The sequence below is a fragment of the Galendromus occidentalis genome, unplaced genomic scaffold, assembly GCF_000255335.2.
Source record: "Galendromus occidentalis unplaced genomic scaffold, Mocc_1.1 scf7180000077431, whole genome shotgun sequence".
In the NCBI taxonomy this organism is placed as follows: domain Eukaryota; kingdom Metazoa; phylum Arthropoda; class Arachnida; order Mesostigmata; family Phytoseiidae; genus Galendromus; species Galendromus occidentalis.
Genome location: NW_003805419.1, coordinates 582,122 through 600,798, shown reverse-complemented (window position 1 = coordinate 600,798; position 18,677 = coordinate 582,122). Strand labels below are relative to the sequence as shown.

Sequence of the window (18,677 nt, the reverse complement as noted above, 5' to 3'; positions counted from 1 at the left end):
ACTCGCTTGTTAGTGTGTCCAACAGTTTCTGACGAATAATCACGTCTAGATGATCCGGTGAAGGGTTTGTGTTCAAAGACGACGGCGTCGATTCGGGATTCCGAAGAGCTTCTTTGAGTTACGTCTCGGGAATTTGCAATGTCGTTGCATTAGTCTACTGTTGTGAAACATGAGGATTTGCTCTCGGAGGGAGCGCAACCTTGAGCTCGATAGGGCATACAATGGAGAATCCACTCCCTTCTGGAACAGCTGCTCTCAGATGACATTTTGAAGCCATCGCCGGCTGCAGCCTAACTAAGGGAGGAAAATGCATCGGTGTGCGCAAAGAGCGAATGACGGATCGTCGACTTGAAAGATGAGGCATCGTCTCATGTTCTTTGAAAGTCTCGGCAAGGAATAGCGAGAGTAGGAATTTTCGAACAGGGACAACTTCTCCCCTCTCTCTTGAAGGGACTAATCGGATTTAAGGTTGCTAATTCGCAGAAAATCTGTTCTCCGTCCCGAGAGGTACTTGGCGTCGGATCGAGCGTGGCGCGAGGGGTGCTTTCTTCCAAAATCTACGCTCGAGAGAGCTTTCATTAGCTCGCGAATAGGGCCCTCCAGAACGTCTCAAAGCTCTGGCCTTAGAGCCCTCTTCGCGTGCGTCTTTGAGTGCGACGGGTCTCGCCCACAGAAGTCGAAGCTACCGCAGTGCTCCCCGTATCTAGAGACGTATCCGTCGGAAGAAGTCTACTGATCCCTGAGAGAGGGGGAAGATTCCAGTATGCCCTTATTCAGTCAGTCTTGGAGCGAATCGTTGTTTCTGGGAGAAACTAGCTGGGGAGAAATGTATTCACTGCTGCAAGAGATCAATATTCAATCAATGGGTAAGCATTTCGCGCAAAACTGTTTTGTGTGGCGATCCAGCTCCCATCGATCCAGAAAGATTCGAGAATTTGGAGGGGAGCCCTTTTCCCTAAAGCGAGCGTGGAGGCAATGGCGTACTTCCCCATGGTACCGCCCGGGGCGGTCAACGAATATTTTCATTTTTCGGACGCGATCAACCAAAATGCCGCCCCCTGTCCGAATATTTTTCGCGAGAAACTTCGGAAATTTTCACAAAAATACCCGTTTTTTTGAATAACGATCTCGAAAATGCCGCCCCCCGAAAGTGCCGCCCGGGGCGGACCGCCCCCCCGGAGCACGCTACTGCGTGGAAGGTTCATTTCTTCAATGTAGCGGATGCCTTGAATGATCCGCGGCTCGGAAGTCCGTTCTCGGCAAGAGAGATGTTTCGCGAGATGCGCAAATATACTTCTCTCCCTATGGTGACCCGACGAGACAAGGAAGCCGACTGCTTCTTAAGACAGTGTCCCGGAGTACCTTCGATGAGTCAGCAGGCTCGTGCTCACTTCTAGGAGACTTCACTCGTCCCGGCGGTAATCTGGGGGAGCAGTTATTCACAGCTGGTCGCGAGCTCCGATAGGTACACATCATTTATAGCTCCCGTGGACCAAAAAACCGGATCCTGGATCCAGATACGATGAAGTCCGAAGCCTACGCGCTTATCGTCCCGAGGCCGCTCGATGCGATGTCGCCGTATTATCGCTGCGAGATTCCGCCTATTTGGGTCCACGTCGATGATGGGCTGCTGGAATTCGCACGGGTCCCGGATCTGATTATGTATCATTTGTCCGAGCTAAAGCGATACTATCCAAACTTGACGGTCGATCTCCGCCGATGTTCGGGCTCACGAGCAGGCTCGGTGAGGATAAAGGCGAAAATGAAAGAATATGCAAAATTAATAATAAGAAAGTCGTCAGAGGTCATCCGTACCACTCGGTCCATCGATCTATATGCAAAGTAGATATACGACATGGGGAGAGACTTCCTGATGATCGCTTCAGCTCTACGGGCCAGGCTCGCGGCAGTCGATGTCGATTCCGAGCTCCGTCCAAGGGAGAGCAGCCGTTCGTCCCCGAATTTTATCCGGAGGAGAACGTCTTCTAGAAGAAGAAGGAAGTCTGGGCGTAGAGGCAACGAAGCCTACTCCGAGTGATATCCCCGCTCAAAATTCGTTCGAGATCGTACTGGGAGATGGCGTCAAGGTAGAGGTGCCCTACGGTCACTTTCTAGTCAATCGGATATCGCTCCGGGCCGAACTCTGGTTCGCTTCGAAAGAGGTCATCGAATTGACTGGCTTCGTTCCCGGGGTCATCCGCGAAGGAATAGCGCCGGAGCTGCGGCGGCTCGACTGACTGAGATAGTGAGCAGCGGATAATCAGTCCTATGGAGGCTTTATTTTTCAAATATTAGAACTTCTGGGGTCTTCTACGAAACGGAGCGATCCCGATTCTCAGCGAACTCTAACAGGATACATGGTCGGGCATCCTGTTCCGTTAGTCAGCGAATATTATCCTCTTCACTTTCTGAATTCGCTAGAAGATACTACCCGGGTTCTCGTAAACGCTCGGCTTGGATTCCTCTTCTAAGAAAATGAATAGACGATCCGGACCTCATTGATGGAGCTGATCTAGTCCTATCTAGGGTGTTTAGTTTGCTTTTCCTCCTCGGGGCTCCCCTTATTCTGTTCGCGAGCTCACCCTCTTTTTTCCTCCGAACAGCAAAGAGGTTCCAAGTTACAACTCCATGGAGAAGAGAAATGATTCAGGAAACTGAAACAGCATCCCTTGGATTACATCGGACGATAGAGGACGTTTGAGAGCACAGAAGCTGCCCTGCATCAGGGAGAGAGATGACAAATGTGATCCTCGCTTATCTATTGGGAGTCATCGGCAACCGATAGAAAACGGCGTTTCTGCTTCCGATCATCAATCGACGGAGTCGGGTTCCGAATCGAAGCTATCGAGGAAGCCTTTGCAAGTTTTTACGATGCACAGCCGGGTCTCGTTCCGCGTTAGGCATTGGGCATTGTGATTGGAGAGTCTCCACGAAACGCCTTGACCGCATGTGGCTGAGCATTCGCTCCATTCGGTCGCTTGGCGAACGCAGCCAGGTACTCCGATAAGCTTCGGATTAGGATTATCGCAGATCCATTCTCGACAGCAATCACCTTCGAAACAAGGAAAAACCTGAACGGGAGCGACACCGATAAGAAAACTCGAAATTAGGCACGAACATTTCGTCAGGAGTTATACATATATTATACGGGGAAGGCGGTGGGAAACGAGCAAATGAGGGAACAACTCACCGGGATTGAGGAAGACGAGTCTGGCGTTCACACATTGACCTGAGGGCTTCGTCAGCTCTCTCGTGCAGAGATTTGCGCACGCAACCGTACCGTTCTGACACGAGCAATGATGTCGGCAGTCTGTGGCGAATACCGCGTTGTCTTCGTACGTCACTCCTCTGACGATACATCCGAGACGATGAGCAGCGGCTACCCTTGGTGAAATCGAGTTCTACCATTAAAATCCGAGATTCGAGAGACGCACTTATTCGAGGTCGATCCGTCACAGCATCGACATCCGTCGTTTTCTCAATTTTGATCCCGAACGAAATCCGCTCAACGAGAAATAACGAGAAGGAGCGAGACTCTGTAACGTTCCAATTTCCAATTCATTGCCGTAATCACCTCGACAAATTCCGCTCGAACAAATGAGCTTTCTCCGATGGTCGCAGACGTTGATGCCATCGCATTGTTCTCCGTGCTGTCGCGCACACATCTCGCAGCATTGGCATCCGTCCTTAGTTTTGGTGACCCCGTCTTGGCAGGACACTTCCTTCTCTGGACAATTGCAGGGGTAACGGCAGCCGTCCGGCCGCTGTTTCAGAGCATGAAAATTGTTTCGCGTGAATTCGTTATTTATGCAACAAAAACTGCTCGCTGTCGAGCAACAAAAAACTCAGTCTGACACAAACCGAGCACGACTGACTGAGGGAAGAAAGCCATGCCGAGCGCGAGCATTCCCGATTCGTTTGAATATGGATGACATCAACAACGGGCACGCGCGTCTCGCTCTCTTATTCATAGCGAGTTAATACACCCGCCTGCATGGTGCGGCAGCGCTGGTCGCAAGCGAAATACTGGAGCATGCAGCATGAGAGGATTTTTGCATGCGGAACTAATACCCCACGTCCTCCACGGTATCAAACCGACGGGAATTAGAGATTAGCACCGTCGCAACCACAGAGAAGCATTTCTATATTTGGGAAATATTTAAGCACGTGACAGTTGTTGGGGGAGAATTCATTCCTCCATTCCCGGGGCACGGAGAGAATTCCAGACATCGGAAATCATCCCCTGCATGTCGTGCGAGGAGATCGGGTCTTCATTTCACGCGCTGCATATTTGGGAATCATTCGAACTCATCCCGCGAGCCGCCGCCGGGACGAAGACGTCGGGACTATTCCGACTGCTCTACGACGAAATTCTCTTAGCTCAGGGAAGCAGGCAAGCGGAAAGCGCCCCCCCCCCCTATGGATAATTCACGCGAGCTCGCGTTAGGTGCGGCGTAAAGTCCGCGACTCGACCGATTCAATGATGAGTTCAGAGTAGGAATTTTTCTCCGGAAACAATTCGATTGTGAAAATAAATTCTTGACTACGAAAAACTATTTTCAATCTTTCCAACATCCTCCAGAGACTGACCGGTTCATCGATCTGATTTAGTCCTCCCCCCCCCCTCCGCGTTCACCCTGGAAGCCGACTACTCGATCGAATGAATCGAAATTACCTAAAGGGGGGAATATCGCGCATCAGCTTCGGGAGTTCACAAAACGGTGCCCTCCTCGGTATTCCGAAAAGCTTGAGAGAAACGAGACGACAGGGCAAGGGTTGCGTTGCTTTTCTCTGCGCAAAGTGTAAATAAGAGTTCCAAAGCAACGTTTCGCGAGGGGAACAAGGGACAGGGGGCTGTCGTCACTCGAAGCGTGGATCTCACCCGTCTCTCCTCCGACGGACTCCGATTGACAGTGATGTTCATCTTCCCCGTGGCTATCACAAAAGTTCCGCGGGCTGGCTCCTTATTTGCGCTCGGTAAGAGATCCCATTGAGATAGTGTCGGTTGAGAGATAACAGTCAGCTGCAGTATCCAAGCAAGCCACACTTTCATTTTCGTGAACTTCGACAACAGGGCACACGACGGGAAAATACAACGAGAAAACCAAGTTAATAAACCACTACCGAGTGCGTTGGGTTCCAAAGCGGCGGCGGCAGAGACTCCAAACGGCTATTGATCTATGTCCTCTTCCTAATTAGAGGGAGCAGCTCTGTTCGCAAACCGTCTGACCGAGCATCGGGTAGATAACGTGGCCGTACCATCAACGCCACCGAGGACAGGTTTTTTTCTCCTCTTGTTCAGCCGTGACCCTCCCCACGCACTCGAAGGCTCACACAACGAGGAATGTGCCCTGTTGTCTTACCCGATCGAAGTGATAAGCCTGCCCCGGTAATACCGTTGCGGCTCCATCGATTTTTTTTCGACAAACTTGTACCCTACGTGATGTTTCAGAGACGACTATATCAGAGCTCCATCGAGCTAGCGTGCTCTACAAATTCACGAGCGGTGTAGTTGTCTTGAGTTACGATCGATTTTCTGTGGACTCGGAATCGTGTGCTCGGAGGAAAAAATTATATCTAGGTCACTTCCGGGGCTCGTTCGCCGTTTCATAATCGGGCGTCATTTAATATACGCCACCCAGTTCATTCAGCCGCGTCGAGCCGACGGAGCCCCTCATTCCATGGGTCTCAAATGCGTAACGGCGCTCCCGACGGGAACGTGTCAATCGCCGTGAGAACCGACGAATGCTCTGTAATACCCAATCATTCTGTCGGACACAGAGTTGGGCGAACGTCATGATCCCGGCATAGGAAGGATGAATTTATTCTCGGCGAAGTATCGTCCTCATCCGCGTCACCTTAGAAATGAAATAAGTGGAGTTCTGGCATGAATTTATTTGTTCTTCCATAAATATATTTGGATAGTATCAGCGAGTGGATGGGTCTCCGGAGGAAACTCCGCGTGGTTTTGTGATCCCCCCGGCTCCTGCAGTCGACCGAAAGATGACGTCCTTCTCATGGGATTCTGTACTCGTTCGTATCGTAATCGTAATTCGGGGTCACATAAAGAGCCTTATCCAGATCCTTCATGAAGTTGCAGGCCATGCATTTGCGGTGGAACGTGAACGTGTCTTCGTTGGGGCAAACATAGTTCAGCGGCTGGCATTCGACGACCAAGCACCTGCGAAGGGACGTCGGATTTTCTCATTCGATTCCATCCGCCGAACTTCATGCGCAGCGGATCGGACAGGGGCGTCTGGGTACATCGAACTCACCTATAACCGGCTCGCCAATCATAAACACCACCAGGCCAACCCTTGGGAAAGCAATACCGCTCCCGGACCACGGGACGAGGAGGACCTGAATAATCCAGAAAAAACTCCATATTTGCCTTCTCGGGACATTCTGCTGGGCATGCGGCTGGCGAATGCGCTCTCTCATGATATGTAACTTGAAGGATTCCGTCGGAAACCTCGCGGGAATCAATCCCCCCCCAATGTCAACTCACTTGTGGCGAATGACGATCTCTCCGGATCGTTGACAGTCTCACCCCAGCTGTTTGACGTGGGATCCCTAACTAAACTCAATTGAGACGAGAAGCAAACCCACAAAGTGAGAAGCAGCGTCGATTTGATGAGCATTGCTGACAACACCAGCTCGCCGTAAGCGGATTTGAGAGAACCACAACAAGTCCAGCGGGCAATTCCAAAAACGGGAATAATTCACGAGAGCCGTCCTGCCGTCCGAAGCACTCAGAAGCGTTCCCACAACTAGCTGCCGATGCTGACTGTGAGCCGCCTGGTCCTCGCGAAACTGCAAGTCATTAGAGCCCGGAGCACGGCTTCCGCCGCACGGAATTCCTGAAGCGTTTACCGTTTCCCTGCGGTCGACGCTTCACATAGAATATGTCATTCGGAAAGTTGGTCTTCGCTCATGACGCGTTACCCACTCGTAAGGGACTCAGTTCGTGTTGTAGGTTGTCGTGGTTGCCACAGGCCGATCGAACCGATGCTGGGCCTTTCTCTCATCGTTTGGATAGAGCGTCACGGAAGGGCGAAAGCCGAATTTATTTTTTCCAGAAGCTCACCACCTCAACGAGGCAGTTCCGTTCCAGAAAGGACTCGGGAAGATACGATGAATATGTGGTAGTTCTATGGGAAAAGCGATTTGTATCGATTGGTGGTGGCCGGTACTCATCAGGTTTTTTGCCGGAGCGATACTTGAGCGAGTCGGGATTTCATCGCATCGATCCACGCTACGGACCATTCTGCTCTCCCGCCGTGGAGCGTATCGTGCCAACAAGAATTATTTTTCACTATTCATCTCTCTGCGAGCCTTTGAATCCGATTCTGGAACCTGACGCGGTGGAGGGGAAACTCGCATGACATGCACATTATCCCTCCGATGACGGTGATGAGGGGAACCGGACAGATTGAAATGAGTTCAGATACTCGACATGGATTTGAACAATTTCGTGTCATTCATCAATCCACCCATACATGGAACAACGACGACAGTTCTGACGGGTATTCTCCGCAGCGACTCTGTCGGATCTGAATCAGGACACTTGCTCGTCGAGGGAGCAGGCCAGATCGAGGCGCTCCTTGGCGAGATCGAGGATGCGGAGCTCGGCAGCAAGAAAAGTGGATCTCCCTCGCATTCAATATGCAAGGGATTCCGCGTGACGTCCACGCTGCCGTCACGCCCTCGGTCCAGACCCGATCTTCTGCGATGTCCGCGAGAGGTGTTCAACGTCGGGACCAGACGCAAACTTCTCAGCTGTTCCTCATGCGGCAGGCTAGATGCCCATCCGACGTGGAATACGTGCGACCACCCGAATACCGCGAAAACGGCAGCTAGTCGAAGGTGTTCACTTCGGGCCCAGGCCTCGAGCGCGATTCCCAGCTCGACATGATCTTCCTCCAGGAAAGGCGATCTCCGCTGATCAGGAACGGAAATCGATTGAAATGAATCGTGCTCTGAAGTCTAGACGCTGACCTCATGAATTTCAGATAGAAACTCTCGAATCCAGCCTCCGTTCTGGGGGTAAGTCGCTTCGGAACGGTCCGGGTCCAGCGGACTTGCTCAGAGAAGGCTCACGAATAAACTGCCTGCGCATAATATTTTTCGGGGATTCCTCCGGCTTTTGCTTTGAATCTCGACATTTGCCTGCCCGCTCTCCGGCAGAGCTCTGCCGACAGCGACTAACGAAATTATCCGTGAAGGAACGATGATACGCGGGCTGAACGAACGGGCTGCGGTTGTATAGTGAGGATTGAGAAGTGTAGGAACCGTCGAGTCGGTCGCGACGGCCAGCGGAAGTGCAAAGCAGCAGATGCGCTGTTCCGTTTTTGCGAGTTTCCGTTTCCGCTTCTAGTTATCAACGACGACATTGGGCGGCCGAGGTCAGTCTTCTGCTCCGACTGCAGTTTTGCTTCGCGTCAAATTCTTCCTTGCCCTTCCTTAAATGGGTTTTATTTCGGCGTGCTCCGTTTGAGCATCCCTCCTTGGTGGCGTCTTCTGAGCGACCGGGATACCCTTTTCTTGGCCTCGTCAGAGCGGAGAAGACAGGAATATTTACGTACACACATACATACCCTGGACAGAGGGACTTCGCCCTGGCGCCTCAGAGACCCCGGAGAGGAATACTAGAGTGATTCCAAAGGAACTGATTCGAGTTCACAATCGGGGCTTTGCATGTTGACTCCCGGAGCGAAGGAGTCCAGTTCGCCTTCGCGGGTCGGAGTATGCGCGGAAGTGGACATGGTTAGCAGGCGTGACACACATTGAATGCCCACAAATCATTATGTAGATGAGCGAGACATAACAATTCCGACAGCTGCACCAATACCGATACGGATGCGATCGCACGATCCGGAAGGCTTGTTAGACAGCACGCTATCAGGGATGGCCACGACAACGCTTACTGAGTTTAGCGGTACGCTGCGATCCATCCTACCATTCAGCTCGTTCCGATAGTCCCATCAGGCATTCATCCCATCAAAGCACGATCGCCGTAAGAAGTTCGACGGAAAAAAATAGGAAGAACGGTGCCCCCCACTTCGCAGGGCCATTGTCTTAGTAGGGGCTCAGTACCGATGATGATGAGCCTCAACATGGAACGCTATGGGCCAGCGAGAGATCTTGAGGGGGGCCATGGCCCTTCCCCCCCCCTCGGGCACGCCTCTGGGAATCAGAGTCATGAGTCCAATTTCGACGCTCCCTCCTTCATGTCGCGATGAATCTATCATTCCCTAGAGAGATGATACTCTGACATCTCCTGATAGCCTTCGTATCGTGCGCATCGGCTTCGCGATAGGAATCGATGAGCCTGCCATCAGAAGCGCCCTATGACAGTGTTTCGAGGAAACATACCGCCAAGTCGATGCTATGCTCGTGCCGTAGAGTGTGCTAGGTAAATCTCGAGCCGAGTCCAGCGCTGCTGAGCCGTACTACGGAAAGCGACGTCATCAGTCATCACGAAGAATGAGACTGCGACCAACGATATGAGAAGGATATCTAGACTCAGCTGGTGAACGAGGGGCTAATTTTTGCAGGACTCGGCAGTAATGAATATCTGATCGAGCGGCAGAAGCCACGAGATCCATCGGATGGTAACATCGGGAGTTTCATCGAGGGGTCTTACCAGCATGAGTACCTGCGGCGGAACTTTGTAACCGATCACGGGAAAAATGCGACCAACAACGAAAGCAGAGCGGAAAACTGCGGCCAGGAAGGCCCCGAAAGCTCTGCTCGAGTGAAGTTCCGGCTGGGAAACAGACGCTGACAATGGCTGCAATAATCTCGACCTTTTTCGAACGACAGGGAATTGGGAGGGTGTCGTTCATAGTGACTGAGGACGAATCAACCCGTGTGATTTGTGGACACTTGTCTTACGCGCTCCGCGATGAAGACGGGGGACGATCCGAGGGGGGAAAATTTTCCTTTCGACGCCGGGGCTAGGTCACTAGTTTTGAGGCGACCACTCCGCATCTCGAGGCGGAAGGAAGATGTTCGCCTCGAGAGAGAACATAAACAAGAAATGACAACTTCCAAGTGAACAGAAATTGACATAGATTTTCCCCGGGGAACTCAGTGGGTCGAACCGGCCTCTGTGAGGGAATGAGGTACGAATCCGCCTACGAACACACCGAAATCTATTTACGTGACGTTCCGTTACGCTGCGCAGCGTTCCCCATGGACTTCGCCGGTGGAAAGTATCCCACAGACCTTTTGACAGGGTCGATCGAATCGGGAAACTCGACCAGTTTGTCCGTTTCTCGTGACCGAAATCGATTGAGCACCGGAAACAAGGTGGATCGAGCGACGATATTCAGGGTTTTCAACAGGACGACTCCACTGACAATGAGTGAGCAAAACCCATCGGCTGAATATTTTCCGCGACCACCGAATCGCGACCTGAACTGTTGGCTGAGCTGAAGTCGCTGCCTCCGCGAGCTGCTTGTGGATTGTTAAGATTCTTTGTGAGGCGGCATAATTTTAGGGACCAAGCCTACTCAGCTCTCACTGGGACTCATGTGATCCTAGAGATGAGCAAGAGCGCGGAAATGAAACAATTTTCCCTCCCTAGCCTGGAGAGAATGAGGGCTCGATTCTCTATTCGAATCAGCAAGGCACTCCATTTCGCATCGTGCTTCGCCGATACTCCGTCGTAAGGCAGCTGGAAAGGTTCCCGACCTTATGTTTCAATCGGCGATGTGTTGGCTCTCAGAAGCCGCAGGGAGATAGTTCTTGCGTGGAAGAGAGGCCTTCGAGTTCGCGAGTTATCGTCCTCGAAATTGAGATCTCCATTTTCGCGACTATGGAGACCTCGAGGAGGAATTTTCCTGAAAGCTTCTAAGCCGCCCCTCCCCATGCGCATCCGAAAATTCATCGGAATCGCTATCGATTCATTTTTTCACGAATGGTTTCCGCGCATGGGGAGATCTCTAAATCGAGCTTCTCCGTATTCCGGAATCATGGAGACTTCGGCACCGTTCGCGACTGCCCCCGGGTGTACCGCGGCTTAAGTGGTTGTCGCTTTTGGATGATGATATCCCCGGGATTATGAATCGTGGAAGCTGACTTTCCGAGAGTCAGCGTCTGCAGGACGGAGCCGAAGGGGAGAAGGTGAAAACATCTAGAACTCCTATGTCAAGAGGAAAAAAGGCAAGAGTAGGCAGTAGTTCTCGCGGCCTGAGGTCTGCGACCGGAGCGAACCCGGTCTTATTCGAGCTGATTGACTAAACAGGCCTACTGGGCTATATTGTGTCCCTCGGACGGTCGTCGTCATGTGCCCTCCATCTTCCAGAACGTCCCGGGACCAAACCAGGGGGAAGGTCCGATTCTGAGAGTAACTTCTGCATCAGTATCAAGAGCCTCCCGAGATGACTTCTGGCTCCGCACAAAAGCTGGACTCCGCGAAGCCTGTGGGAAATCCGTTTCCCTGATTCCAGGTGACCATGACGCTCATGAAAAGCACTGAAGTGAATCCTGGTCTGAACCGAGATATTTCACATCCCGGTGCGTCACCAACTCTTCTGTCCTCGAGTGGTCCGCAGCACCGAAGGAGGAACGCCCGTAACACGAAGATGCAGACTCGGGCTCGCCGCCTGCGCGATTGCAGCACACTTTCCCATCGTTAGCGTATCGAACGAGGGCGAAGAGGAAAAAATCGAGACCCTTGTTAAGTCAAGAGGAGAAAAGTTTTTACCTTACCGGGGAAGTTGGCCCCCGCAGACGTTACACGCAGAAAACTTCGTATTAGAAACTCCAAACTGTGAGTTCGATTTCACAGCATAGGCGATCTAATGGCCCTTCCCCATCAGGCGTGTTCAAGCTTAGGCGAAGCACAAAGTTATCCTCAAACCTCGCGACTGAGGATTCCTTGGTACAGGTCCCACCGCGGACATCGACGTAAGGAATACCACTACCGTACAATGGTCGTGGTCGAAGGAGGAGAGGTGAAATTTTGGAGTTTTCGAGGCCGGAAGAAACGGTCTACATAAGGAGAATACACTGCCCGCCACGTGCCCCGCACGATCCTGTGAGGCATCATCGCTCCTTCTTTTCTTAGATGTACCAAAATATCCGAGATTCAGGAACTCTACTGATCAGCAATGGCAGCCTTATCCCATAGCTTACAACTATCAGGGCTCCGATCCCTCCCTGTTAATGACTCAGAAATGTTCCAGAGAGACGTAGGCATCAATGTCGTTAGCGAAACTTCAGATGCGCATGCTCCGTGTGATAGCTTCAGGCGTTCGAGGTCGACAATTTAATGCGTCGACTCGGTGAGCAGGTGACCGTTAGAGAGACAAAATTCTCACCGAATGAAGTCTTGCGCGGGTACACTGCAGATTCTCAATGCTTATCCGCCTCTTGTGCCAGATGATTAGGGGGCGAGAGTATTCTCATGGGGATGAGAAATTTTCCGTGCAACGACTACTCTCGGGAGTTTATCTTCCTGAATACACATCAGTCATCGGAGGCGTTTACTGTATGGCATAGTGAACCTGGTAGGAAGGTACTTCATCGAAATCGTCTCCGCAGAGCCGCGGGAATTCTCCTCGCCCCCTCAGCTTGCCTGTGGCCCGATTGTGAATAATATGAGTGGTGACAGCCGAATCACCAAAGAAGCCTCGGATAGGTCCAATTGGATCTTCCGTTGTCCCAATTCCGAATCAGCATTAGAGCCCTCGTCTCGCTCGGATTCTGACTTGAGCAGCAGAGGCACGAGAAAGAGATCACACAGGTTCCGAGAAAACCGCATGGCGCCCCTATGGCCCCGTGGGGCAGGTAGATATGAGCGAAAATAGAAAATAATCATTTCAGTCGCTAGCTTTCCGTCACCATGAGGACTCCACGCTGTAGATTCACTGGGGACTGAACGAGGGACATCATGCGATCCGCACCAGAACCGACCTCAGAGCGGATCAGAACTCATCACTTGTCAGACATATTTTCAGTGAAAGGCGACACTGATCTGAAATTAGAAGGAGCTCCGATCCAGTGAATGGGTGGGAGAGGATCTGACGAGCTGTGCTCCAGAAGCCTCTGTCAGCGAGCTCACCGACTGGTGCTGAAGTTTCCCCTGTCCGAGCGTGTCACCTCTGCTTAGGAACAGTGCTGCGATGAACGGCACGACGAAACTTCCGAAGCCGTAAGCGAGCTGATATAGTTGTAATTGGACAGCAGGCTCACGGTCGAATTTGAGGGGAATCGGTGATACCGCGGGCCAACTCGTGGGGAGGCGAGGTGATCTTCGCAAAAACTTAGCCCCCTCGTATCTACCCCTTAGATTCCGGCGAGTTCGAGCAGCGTGGGGCTCAGAAAACCGGATCCGAGACCCTGTCGGGAAGGGAACACTTGATACCGGAGCTCACAAAATTAATGAATTCATCACCATCGAGAGCGGCGCTTTCAATGTCGCAAATATGCACCGCTGATCCTCTCAGGGACAATCGAGACTGAATCGGGAAGAATATTAGGAAAACTTGAGAGCTCATGCATACAGAGGTCAAACTGCGGAGAGCGCGGACCACGCTGTGTCCATGGGCTGCTCTGCTCGGAGACAGCATGATCCTGATAATTCATTCTCTTCCGATGGCGTTCCCGAAAGATGTTGAATTTCCACACAGATGAAGTCGCAGGCGAGCAACGAACATGATAAGGGCGAATCCGAGAATGCTTCGAATGCTGAGAGCGGGGTGAGAGTTTTCGAATGGGGGTCGGGCTCTTGAGCAGAAAAGAGCACTCCCCACTGTGGAAAAAGTCTCTCCGGATCAGCCGCACCGAAGAAGGTCGCATTCGTACACATTCGCGTGTCTTTCCGGAACAGCTGCGACTTGATCATCACGCTTCCCAATTCTCGTGGCGGGCCAGCGACGCAAAAAATAACGCCAATCGATTGGTGCAATCAATCACTCACCCGCGAGGCGTGTATGTCTTCGCGCCTCGAGCAACAATGCGGCCGGAAATCCCAGAGCGCCTCTCTGTTTTAGGCACTATTCGTGACTCGCGAGCTTCTGGACCTTCTCCTTTGCGGGCTCACAAAGCGGCGGTCGGAGGAGCGCTTCTTGTATTCCAAAAGCAGTGTGGGATTCATATCTCGCTCAAAGTGCTCGCTCCGTATTTGATTGCATTCTTCGGTAGCTATATCGAGTCGACGAGTCAGGGGTCAGTGGCAGCGGAGAAGACTCAATATCGATGTTCAATTGAAGCCCCGGGACTTCGATGGGAGATCCCGTCCAATAATCTGCTAAGGAAGAAGTGAACTATCCCCAAAGAATCCATGATGGGATTAAGTTACACTGATTCGATCTTCCCGCGGGTAAGTCCTCTGGATAATTTCACTTCTGACGGCGCGGCGGTTGATCATATAATTCACGCGTCGCCTCAAGAGCTCTGACACTGCTCTGTCGAGCTATCGAAGTATGGGGCGAGTCCAAAGAGAACACCGGTAATCCAAAGTTTAGAACCGTGTTGGTATCAAAGAAAATGTGCCGGCCAACCAGAAAAACGGCTGCAGGAAATACGCTTTTTGCCTTCTTGTTCGCATGCTGACATCATGGACGTAACGGTTATCTAGAGCTAGAGAGTCCAATAAAGTGAGCGTGGACGATGTCCAACCCTTCAAACTGTGCAGTGCTTATGGGAGCGCGATATCGAACTCATCAGGATGTCGGCGCCAATTGTTATAGGCAGTTGCTCAGTGGTTTCTCGGGACATGATCATCGAGCTCAGCGGGAGAAAGTCACAGTAAGTACGTTTAAAGTGACGGAGTTATGACCGAGCAATATTTTACTGCATGGCGAGCGCAATAAATTAGAGAAAGAATATTTTGTTATATTCCGGGTTTCCCGATGCTTCTTACAAGGGGGAATGAACTTCCCTCTGGCTCGAAGAATCCCGGCGCTCCAGCTCATTGGCCGCCGATCGTGATCATTCACCACAGAGTTTCGGAATCGTCAACTGAGCCGGCGGCGGATATCATCTTACGAGTTGCTGTTGGAGCGCGGGAATTCTACTTAACCGCTTCCTCTGCGGACAACAGGCCGACGTCTCAGAATAAATCTCGTTTCCTAAGCATGCATCTTTCTGCGGTCGGCAAGGTTCCGCGGGTGAACATCTACGGAAAGACATCCTCGCTATCCGAGCGTCTGACCCAAGCTTGTTGATAGACAGGAAGGTCTGAATCATTGTGCGAGTAGGATTTCGGCTTCCGTAATTCGCCTTCGCGGAAACGCATCAACGGGGACAGCCTGAGGATCTCATCCACAACTGATGGGAGGTCTCAGCCACGAGCGCGATTCAACACAGGGATGATGTCCTTGGATTTTCTCGAGGAAGTGTGCCGAGCGTTCCATACGGGACATGGGGCATTCCACCAGGCCCAGGCAGTGTCATATTCCCTTGAAAGAAGAGACTAGAAGGATTTGAACCAAACACGCGGCTTGCGATTTGCTGTATGAGTCCTTCAATCGCGTCTCAGCTTCTTTTTTCTTCTTCTATAATTCTCTTCGCCTGAGTGACTCACTGCCAAGTGCTGGAATGAAGGGATTGCCTGCATCGGGGTTTGCTCAGCGGAAGACTGCCGACCCATACTTGGGCATATATAAGACTAGAATCGCACGGCGAGGGTCGGATCCTCCGAACGATTCGCTGGTGCTACGTGGGTTCCCTGCGGGGACACCCGACTCTCATCGAACGGCCGAGACGCTCACGGCAGATCTGCTCCATCAAAGACGGGAATGTGTCTGTCGATGAGTCGGCAGTTCCGGCTCATCGACTTCAGAGAGCTTCGAGGACATTCCTCGTGCATTAGTACGAAACAGGTCGCGACCCAACGAGGGGACCTGATCGGGAGTCCTGCGCTGATCAAATCGAATCGCGATTTCGAACTTGAAAAAGGTATTCCATTTCGTGGTTACTTAACAGGCCATGCTTGATCAGAGGGAAATCCCGCGGAGGGTGACTGAATAAGACGCGAAGCTCCGTCTACCTTGTTCAGCACGTCGGTTCCGTCGGGGTCGAAAGTCGCTGTTTGGGCTGCAGGAGCCAGAAGGATAGACGATCACCCGAGGTTTTTCAAGATTCGTGCGCGGGGGACAGGAACCCGCTTGACCGTTCATTCGAGACACAGTGACCAATGCGAGCCGCTTCGACCTTCCGGCGATGCGCCAAGACTCTCTGAGATCTCGCGGATTGGGGAGAGGAACGGCGGAAGACTTGAGGGATCGCCACGAGGCGATGCGATCGAGGGAATCCCAGAGGGGATGGATGTACTGATCGCCTACTCCTCGCTTCCCACCCCCGGGGAATGGATCCGAATCGTTCAAGCTGCTCCTGAATTTCTCGAATCCCTGACGCCCTGACGGATTTCAGCTGGTATAGCGGCAAAAGTCTAATTTCCCAGAAGCATGCACCTCCGCGAGCAGTCTCTCAGGCTAATCGATTCGGGGTCTATTCCGGAAGAGAGGGGCGAATCGAGATTGTTACCGAGAATGATAATAGATCGAAGGATAGGTGATTCCTCATCCCGATGATCCGGGAACAAAGAGGTTCCCACCAATCCGTGAGTGTTCGAATGTACCAACATAGCTCCGGATCACTGTGACGTCGGGATTCCATCTGTGAGATCTCAGAGGAGATGGAACAATATGACGGAACGAGACGAGACTCGGCTGATATCTTTATTTCGACGACACTTTCTCCCTGTTCCTCACCACGAATAGCATTGCTGCGAAGTTTAAGCAGAGTAACACTGACAATGCCGCTGAAACATACGGAAGTATCATCGGATTGGAGTTGATCCATGGTGCAGCGATGAAAGCAGGGGACGAGATGGCCACGCACACCCCAAACTGGAAGCAACGGAGAACAGTGAAATTCTCTTCTCCAGGACACTCAATGTCGTCCAACTATATTATTTTTACTCAAACCATTGTTGCTGCCATGTGCCAATGCTTCAAAGTTATGTATTGGCACGTCCAGGTGATACTGGTACCGAAAAGCGCGCTGAGACCAAGCCCAAGTCCTGCATTGGCGAGCCACACCACAAAAGGTGCCTTCAGTACGAACAATACAAAGATCACCGATGATAACAGAGTTGAAGTCAGACAGGACTGCAAACGGATAGGCAGTTTGGAAATTAATCTGAGCAGAGGGTACGGTTGGCCAGCCCTTGCTGAGCGAGCTTACCATCATGATGAATGTCATAGAGAGCTTGTACCCGATCACGGCGAGGATTCTGCCCGCGAAGAAAGCCGCACGGAATACTCCCCCGAGGAAAGCTCCATCGGATTTCGTCAAATGCAGGTCCGATTCAACGACGAAAGACGTGATCATCCCTAAGTAAATTCCAGTGTCTTGGTCAGACAATATTCTCCGGCGAGTTTCTTCGGGAGAATCTCCGGAGCGTGAGATCCGAAGATAGGCATCATTAGTTCCAGAGAGACTGCAAACTCACCCGTGAACGTCATCTCTAAGCTCGTGCAGAGCAATATTATCAGCATCATGAGCATCACCAGTGATATTTCGACGGCTTTGGATCCCTTCTCAGGTTCACTCGTTCCTTCCGCGGGAGATTCGGCGTTAGGCTTGGCGCCTTCCTTCGCAGGCAGAGGCGCCACGGCAGAAAATACGCCTTGAGAAACGCCCAGGACGACGCAAAACGCGCCCACGCCGGCATATGGAAGATAAATCCGGGAAGCCTGGTGAACGAGTCGAGTGGATCTTCGGAGATTGAATTTTCCCGCGAAACCAAGTGGATTCGATTGACGGTATGAACTCCTCAGTGAAACATTTCGGAAAAACCATGGACGCTAGCTCTCCTCGACAGGCATGCGCACTCACTGCAGCTGGCTGGAGTTTCCCGGAGATGAGCGGGCTGCTTTCGCTCAGGAACGGCTCCGAGATGAAGGGAATGATGAAAACTGCCGAGCCATAACCCAGCATGTAGAGCTGCAGAGCGAAGGTGGGGTCCTTCCAAAGGTTCGCAAGAGCTACGTAGGTTCCTGTTAGCAAGGTAAGAGATCTTAGCTTCTACAAGGGAGAGACTTCGAGAGATGTAGAGAATATACCCAGCAGAGCTCGGAATCTCCCATGGATAGCATCATTCGGACTCACCAGCTTCGAAAAGCACCAGCGTGATCCCATTGGCGACGGATACTGCATGCGCGATCCAGAGATTTCCACAGACAGGATACAGAGCAGTAGAGAGGCCCTCAAAAATCAGAGAGGCGATCAGGACGGACCTCGAGTTTCGGTCATTCACGGCGAAACTTTCTGCGGATTCATCAGCAGTCGAAACCGCAATAAGTTCGTTGAAATGTCCTAAAAGCTCGCGCGCGATATTTTACCACAATTCAGCATTTCTCTGCTACATCCTGACAACCTAGGATTGAGCCGATTAGATTTCCTACTGATCGTGATGTGAAGAGATGTGAAACTTCGTCGATCTCCACATTGTAGATCTCAGCGAGGTCAAGCAGAGTGGGGCCAATGATCGCTGATACGAGACCCTGAAAAGGAAAAGCCGGAACGCTCAACATTGGGGATGGAGGAGGGAGGATCGGAGCAAGGGATAATAAACGGGGTCTGCTGCATACCAACGCGAAATTCCCGAGAATGAAGAGTAACGTATAGATCTCTTTCGTTCGCCTGGTTGTCACCAT

General features: G+C 51.7%; 3 protein-coding genes across 3 annotated transcripts; all 3 read right to left on the bottom strand.

The window, feature by feature from the left end:
• Positions 1–2,810: 2,810 nt before the first annotated feature.
• Positions 2,811–5,053, bottom strand: Ccn (cellular communication network factor protein Ccn). The gene is made up of 4 exons (XM_029111309.1): positions 4,883–5,053; positions 3,575–3,764; positions 3,191–3,379; positions 2,811–3,052 (listed from the first exon to the last, which is right to left on the bottom strand). Exons 1-4 carry the CDS (start codon positions 5,051–5,053, stop codon positions 2,811–2,813), a joined length of 792 nt encoding a protein of 263 aa, XP_028967142.1.
• Positions 5,054–5,881: 828 nt separating this feature from the next.
• On the bottom strand, positions 5,882–6,641 carry LOC108864191 (uncharacterized). Its single transcript, XM_018639318.1, has 3 exons — positions 6,509–6,641; positions 6,276–6,360; positions 5,882–6,181 (listed from the first exon to the last, which is right to left on the bottom strand). Exons 1-3 carry the CDS (start codon positions 6,639–6,641, stop codon positions 6,016–6,018), a joined length of 384 nt encoding a protein of 127 aa, XP_018494834.1. The 3' UTR covers positions 5,882–6,015.
• A 10,077-nt stretch (positions 6,642–16,718) lies between these two features.
• On the bottom strand, positions 16,719–18,677 carry LOC100901777 (sodium-dependent glucose transporter 1). The gene is made up of 7 exons (XM_018639317.1): positions 18,612–18,677; positions 18,426–18,524; positions 18,130–18,226; positions 17,857–18,017; positions 17,471–17,714; positions 17,203–17,351; positions 16,719–17,126 (listed from the first exon to the last, which is right to left on the bottom strand). Exons 1-7 carry the CDS (start codon positions 18,675–18,677, stop codon positions 16,938–16,940), a joined length of 1,005 nt encoding a protein of 334 aa, XP_018494833.1. The 3' UTR covers positions 16,719–16,937.

What these genes read in the sequence shown, in the direction of transcription:
- Ccn (XM_029111309.1), bottom strand. Translation starts at nt 5,053, where the DNA reads ATGAAAGTGTGGCTTGCTTGGATACTGCAGCTGACTGTTATCTCTCAA. An exon ending in GTCCGTCGGAGGAGAGACGG is followed by an intron (nt 3,765 to 4,882) that starts GTGAGATCCACG and finishes GCTCTGAAACAG; the next exon opens with CGGCCGGACGGCTGCCGTTA. An exon ending in ACTCGTCTTCCTCAATCCCG is followed by an intron (nt 3,053 to 3,190) that starts GTGAGTTGTTCC and finishes CTTGTTTCGAAG; the next exon opens with GTGATTGCTGTCGAGAATGG.
- LOC108864191 (XM_018639318.1), bottom strand. Translation starts at nt 6,641, where the DNA reads ATGCTCATCAAATCGACGCTGCTTCTCACTTTGTGGGTTTGCTTCTCG. An exon ending in GAGATCGTCATTCGCCACAA is followed by an intron (nt 6,361 to 6,508) that starts GTGAGTTGACAT and finishes TGGATTATTCAG; the next exon opens with GTCCTCCTCGTCCCGTGGTC. An exon ending in GATTGGCGAGCCGGTTATAG is followed by an intron (nt 6,182 to 6,275) that starts GTGAGTTCGATG and finishes GTCCCTTCGCAG; the next exon opens with GTGCTTGGTCGTCGAATGCC.
- LOC100901777 (XM_018639317.1), bottom strand. Translation starts at nt 18,677, where the DNA reads ATGGTGACAACCAGGCGAACGAAAGAGATCTATACGTTACTCTTCATT. An exon ending in GGAAACTCCAGCCAGCTGCA is followed by an intron (nt 17,715 to 17,856) that starts GTGAGTGCGCAT and finishes CTCGTTCACCAG; the next exon opens with GCTTCCCGGATTTATCTTCC. An exon ending in CTATGACATTCATCATGATG is followed by an intron (nt 17,127 to 17,202) that starts GTAAGCTCGCTC and finishes ATCCGTTTGCAG; the next exon opens with TCCTGTCTGACTTCAACTCT.